The sequence below is a fragment of the Tinamus guttatus genome, unplaced genomic scaffold, assembly GCF_059628265.1.
Source record: "Tinamus guttatus ecotype Peru unplaced genomic scaffold, ASM5962826v1 Tinamus_guttatus_pri_ptg000207l, whole genome shotgun sequence".
NCBI classification, from domain to species: domain Eukaryota; kingdom Metazoa; phylum Chordata; class Aves; order Tinamiformes; family Tinamidae; genus Tinamus; species Tinamus guttatus.
This window is the reverse complement of record NW_028288741.1, coordinates 410,606-416,708: the sequence shown is the minus strand read 5'-3', so window position 1 is coordinate 416,708 and position 6,103 is coordinate 410,606. Positions and strand designations below refer to the sequence as shown.

At 48.6% G+C, this 6,103-nt stretch overlaps 1 protein-coding gene across 7 annotated transcripts in view; it reads right to left on the bottom strand.

Moving 5' to 3' along the window:
* Positions 1 to 1,318: 1,318 nt before the first annotated feature.
* ADGRL3 (adhesion G protein-coupled receptor L3) overlaps positions 1,319 to 6,103 on the bottom strand; it is a 157,648-nt gene continuing 152,863 nt past the window's right edge. For 4 of the 7 annotated variants that reach the window (XM_088524136.1, XM_088524140.1, XM_088524137.1 and 1 more), the window contains one exon: positions 1,319 to 2,307. In XM_088524136.1, coding sequence (XP_088380262.1) covers positions 1,514 to 2,307 — 794 coding nt within the window. In that variant the 3' untranslated portion in view covers positions 1,319 to 1,513. Of the gene's footprint in view, positions 2,308 to 4,423; positions 4,476 to 6,103 lie in introns of all 7 variants that reach the window. The other 3 variants (XM_088524134.1, XM_088524135.1, XM_088524138.1) reach the window with 2 other exon arrangements.

Here is a 6,103-nt window from a genome sequence, read left to right as displayed (position 1 = left end):
CTTTTGGGGACCGTACAAAATGGATCATAAATTAAAAAAGGAAAAAAAAAAAAAAGAAAAGCAATTATAATCCATGCTGCTACCTTACCTCTGGAAAAGCCTGTGTTACTTAAAAACCTGTCAAATAAATAAGTTTCCTGTTAGGAAAATAACAAACAGAAGACTACTATTTTTTTTCTCCTGAATCACTGCAAAATTCTTTTTTTTCTTTTTCCAGCTCACTACAAGTCGAACCATGTTCTTCTCAACCACAGCAGCACGCGGGCCCAGTCCTGGCCCCCGGCCCGAGCCGTGAAGGCAGCCAGGGGCTTCGCGCCGACGACGAGAGGGAGCGGGCAAGGGAACCCGTGCAGCCCACGGCGCCGCTGCCCGGCCCTGCGACTGCCAATACGAAACCTGCCCCTCGCTCGAGTCTGCCAAGGGTCCGCTGGGAGGGAGGGACGCGCCGAGGTAAAGGACTCTGCGAAAACCCGCTGCGATCGCACTGCTAAAAACGGCCTCTAGGAAGCAACAGCCTTTTTGGTTTTGTAAATAGCTTTCCTTCATTTTCTTTTTAGCCCACTGAGACTGTTTACTGGGACAGAAGGAAGAGGGAAGGGCAGGGGAAGAGGCAAACAAGCAAATAAAAAATAGAGAATAAAATAATTTAAAAAAAAAGAGTTACGAAAAAAAACCTTGCTCCTACCGGTAGACAAACTTACAAGACCAACACAACAGAAAAAGTTCTTTTTTTTTTTTTCTTTTTTTTTTTTCCACTACATTAACAGGGACGCAAGTTCTGGAGGAACAGAAAGCAGACTATATGTGCAATGCTAGTATCTGTACATTACATAGAAACCGTCCGGCTTATTTATTTATTTTTTTTCAGCCTTTTTTTCTGCCATTAGTTTTTTTTTTTTTTTCTTTTTTAATCATCAGTTAATACAGCAAAACAGAAAATACCCAGTCAGCACATAACCCCTAGGATTCCCTCTTCCGGCGCGGCGCGATGCTCGCTGGCCGCCCACCCGCCGCGCGACCTGCTGCGTTTGCGGGGGGCGGGCGTTGGGCTCCCGATTTTTTGGCCTTTTTTTTTTTTTTTTAAATCAGGTCCTCGTTATTAAGAGCAACACAGCATCAAGGATTTTTTTTTCTTTTTTTTTTTCTTTTTTTTAAAACAAACACAGCGTTAAGTTGAGAAGGCCGCGAAGTGTGCCGTTATCCGTCATAGCGCTCTCATTAACATAATGAAGTCTGTCTGTCTGTCTGCAGGGAGGAAGGGGGGGAAGGGGGGGAAAAAAAAAGAGGGGTCGGGATGGGGGTTTGGAGGGGGCGGGTTGGGGATCATCAGTTACTCGTCTCTTCGGGCTGGCCTAAAAATTCCGGTAAAAAAGGTCCGAGAGTTTCGCTTGCTTGGGAATCGGCGTTGGAGCCTGCGGAGCGCATGCGCGCGCCGCCCACGGCTCGCCTCGGCTCCGAAGCGGAGCGCTCCGGAGCGGGGGGATCTTCCTGCCGCCGGCCGCCGCTTCATCCTCTATAGGCTGGTGACCAAGTGAGCGGGTCCCTTGGTGGCGCCGTCCGGGGGCGTCCCGTCTTTGCTTGGCGGGACTATAAAACCGTCGCTGCTGCCTCGCCCCAGCTGGTAGTACGTGTGGAGCTGCTGGACGTGGTTCCTGGAGCCCAGGTTTGGCATGCTTTTGTAGTAAACGTCATCAGCGTCACCGCTCTTGGCCGCCGGCGGGTCGGTCTGGGTGCTGGCGGTGACGCTTTCTGTCACGGGCATGCCGGCCAGGGCGGGCATACTGGTGTAGAGAGAATCCCTGTTGGGCGACTGCAGCTCGTCCGTGTGCTCGTTGGTCAGCAAGGGGAAAAAGCTCTCGCTGTTGTCCTGCGGGATGCGCCGCCGGGCGTACAGGTGGGGCTGGTGGTTTTCCGCCGCGTACACGCGGGGCGGCAGCAGCGGTGCGTCCGACTCCTCGTGGATGAGCTCCAGGCCCAGGCCCTCCTCATGGGTGAAGGAGGTGGCGTCGTCCAGCACGATGGCGTCGTCCTCGCCGCCCACGCTGTTGACGAGCTTGTTCATCAGGTTGCGGCTCTGTTCGCTGGAGCGCTCGTGGTTGTTCAGGTAGGAGGGGATGTAGTTGGAGGTGAGTTCCTTCAGGATCTTCTTCTCGAGGGCGTTCTCGGTGTGGTTGTACCCGCGGTCAATGATTTGCACGCAGTTGCTCAGGTACTCGCCGCTGGCGATGCTGTAGCTGTTGCCGTGATTACCATTCAGTGGTAGAGTATCCGTGACACTTGTATCCCTGGCATTGTTCAGAAGCCCCTCTGAAAAACATCACACAAGAGAGGGTGACTTGTACACACGGGACACTCACGCGGCACCGGCACGCTCCGAACCCCCCGCCTGGCGCTCCGGCTCGCGGCGGGTCGGGGTCGGGATGGAAACCCGCCACCAAGTGCTGGCAACGGCTGGTGAGGAGGAGGAGGAGGAGGAAGGCCTCCTCGCCCCGGGTTTTCCTTCCAAAGCCTCGTGGCAGTGGTGCTATATATTCCTTGGGGAGGTGTGAAAGTGCTGAACCTGAGCTGGTCCAAATTGTCCCGCCTGCAGTCCCGGGGCTCGGACAATCCATCCCAGCTGAGGAACAGCCTTTGCAGAACGGATTAATCGCTCCCGCTGCTGCATTTGGGGGATTGCATCCTTACTTGTTTGGAAGCTCACCCTTTTTGCTTTGGAGTCCACCAGATGATGGGCGTAAGCTCCAAAGGGAAAATATGGGGATCGGCTCAAGTATCCTTGCAACAGATGGAGGCACAAGGTGCCTTTTTGGAGCTACACTTTGTGCCGCACGAGCACATGGCCAAAATTACCAGCTCGACACTGGCCGGGGGGAAATTTTGTCACACACCCAGTGCTGGAGATGGCTGATACAAGGTGGCCTGGCTTTGCTCCAGGCTTTAAAAATAGCTTCCTTTTCACTGGGGGCATTAAAGCACGAGGTTCAGTGGAAGGTATGGCAAATACTATTAAGTGCAATGGTAAGGGCAGATGCTGGGGCTGTGCCGAGCGTGGCACTTCTTGGTTTGCTCCTTCCCATCTCGGGTGCCCCTTTGGCAAACGCTCGCACAAGGAATATATACACCTACAGCCACAGAAATGAGACCTTTGGACTTTAGCAACAAATGGGCTTGGCTGCTACATTGAACTGCCTGCTCGCATGTCCATGGGCAGATTGGCACAGTTGGTGTCAACCTGGAGCTTGACTCGTCACTCACTCACGAGACCGTGGAGAAATGCTTTGAATGCAGCGCCGCATAAGTGCGTGAGGAGGAGAAAATCAGGCCTCAGGAAGGTGAAACCACCATGCTTGCTTCCTTTTTTTTTTTTTTTGGTCTTTTGGATTACTGGCCTCCTAAGAATGAGCACGAACATGAGAATGCATGAAATTCTCCAATTCTCAGCTAAGGACTTCCAGGGCTGCACAAAAACACAAGCAGCTCCATGCTTGTGCCGTGGTGGCTCGGAAGAGCCCTTAGCTGACAATTTAAGATTGACGGTTGCTCATATCAAGCGGGGAGAATGCTTGGTATGTTGCTAGCACGCCTTCGAAAATACCGTATTCGGTCTATATCTGCAATGCAGTCTTGCAGCACGTCTGCGCCTGGACGACTTTGCTCTCATTTTGAGCACAACGCCCTGGAAATGTCTTCTGCATTTTGGCTTTTGGATGCTTAGGGAGCGCTGGCAGTGTCACGGGTTCCCAAACAAGCAAGGAAGCCTTGTGTAATGTCAAGTTGCCATCACAGATATAGAGCAAAGCCGTTTATTTTCACGGCGGAAGGTCTCCAGAGGAGCCACAATGTTGGGAGGATAAATGAAAAGTGAGGTTTTTTTCAGAGGGCTGGATGCAATGAGTGATGGGTACAACAGGCTCTGTTTGATGGTCGTGTTGAGCAACATGCATTGGAGCACTGGGCGCTAGTTCTGCTGCCAATGCATAGAAAAGGAGGCCGGTAGGTAGGTAAAAAAATGAAACAAAACCAAAAACGAACAAACAAACAAAAAAACAGATGCACTGCACTTGAAAACAGAGGGTTTCAGTAATGAAATATGCCATAAAAAATGCTATGACCTTGCAAATAAAAATGCCAACTTTAAAAACGATTTAAACTCACACGCACAGTTATACGAGAAACTACTTTGGGAAAACGATGCCAAAAAAACAAGAAATAAACAAAGAAAGAATCATCTAATCTTAACTATATCTATATATATATATATGTACACATACATATATATATACGTACACACACATACACGTATATATACATATGTATATCCATATGCTTCTTATTCTTTGGATTTCAAAACTGTGAGATGAATTTCCTTTATTAACTACATCATCTATATGTGATGCAATAAAAGTGAACTAAAAAAAATTACATTTGATATGCAATGTTTAGCTTTACTCCCATACTTGTCTCTCTGTAGGGCTCTAAACGACAGCATGAAGAAAAGGAAAGAAAAAACAACAAGTAAGCTTACAGCGACAGTAGGAGAAACATGAGTAAAAAGCAAATTGATGATATGCAGAAAAGAGAGTTAACGGAAATAATTTCCACTGCCCAGAATACATGAATTTGTTACATGGTTTATTTCAGGTTAAAAAATTATATTGACATTTTAGACAGAAAATTATTTTACGCACAATATTAAAGAGACTACATTTTTATTAAAAAGAAAAAAAAACACATTTAAAACTTTTTCCAATGCCATTGTAAAACATGTTCAGAGTGCAACACAAATCAAGACAGAAAGCCTGGAAATTTAGGCAAGTCTACAGCTGTAATGGTCATGCTTCAAAAGACAGGCACTGTCAGTGTCATTTCCATAGTCTTAAAATGAATGGCTTTACTTACTGTTAGTTATAATAACCCCTGGCAGTTGAAATTGAAATCCATTTCCTTGCTAAAATGTTTGGCCGTCCATCCTTTGCAACAGTGCTTTGTAAGAGTACGCCTTTGCTCATCACGGGGCTGCCAGCATTTGCCAACTTTTGCAAAGAAGCCTTGCTTTTTCCTTTCTCTCTTTAACCAAGCGCATGGAAAACTACATGGGCTTTGCAAACAAAGGTGAGAAAAACAGCAGCTCAAACAATGGCATCTCTAAGTGAAGCTATTGAGAAGGGTTTAAAAAAATTAAAAAATAATGATAATAGTAATAAAAGAAGAGCCAATGATGAAGATGGAGAGCCATTAACTTTCAACTTCCCACTTTGCACCGGTTTGTGGCATGGTGCTGTTTAAACAGAGCTGGTTAGTGGTTTCCTTCTTCCGCTAAAATTGGCTTTCGTGACAGCGGCTGGGCGCTTGGAAGAGGCTGGGGCATCCGGGCGGGCGAGCGCGGCCGTGTCCGGGAGTGAGCGCTTGGCTGGCGCCGCAGCGTTTCGCGGGCTTCCCGCCTACCATGTCCTTAGTCCTTGTACACTCTGAGCGGCCGGAGAAACTCATGTCACCGCCAGCGCGCCAGGGGTGGTAGATGAAGGTGCAAAAAGATCAGAGCCTTAGGAATGCAGGATGGATTAGTTGGGTGGTGTTAGTTAATGCGTCCTCATTGCCCGTCAAGCCCTGGCAAGGCACCCCCGGAGATGGGGACAGGGTCTACTTTTACAATGCACTATTACTGCTGTAGCCTGAAATCCCAAAGCCCCCGCAAGGCCCTTTGAGACCGTTTGTTTTTGCTAACCTTGGTTTCTGCAGGGGGATCTCCTCCTATTCACCGTTGTCACAGCAAATCCTCCTGCAAGGTCAGCAATCAGTTTGGAAAGCAAAAGCCTCTACCGCATCTAGGGCCATTAACCACCTTGCGGCCTCCCCCAGAATAACGGGTCTGATTCTGCTGCCTCGGAAGCCAACAGCAGATCTCCCATCTCTTAAACGGCACCAGTGCGGCTCCCATTTCCTTTAATCTCCAGGGGATGAAGGCAGGGCAGGTTTCTGTGTCAACCACCCGGCTGTGTTGCACTGAGCAGCACTTTAAAATCAACACCGCTACTTGTGAAATAATGCGCTATTCGCTCAGCTAATTCTACCACGTTCCGGTGTTCAAACGAGAAGAATGCAA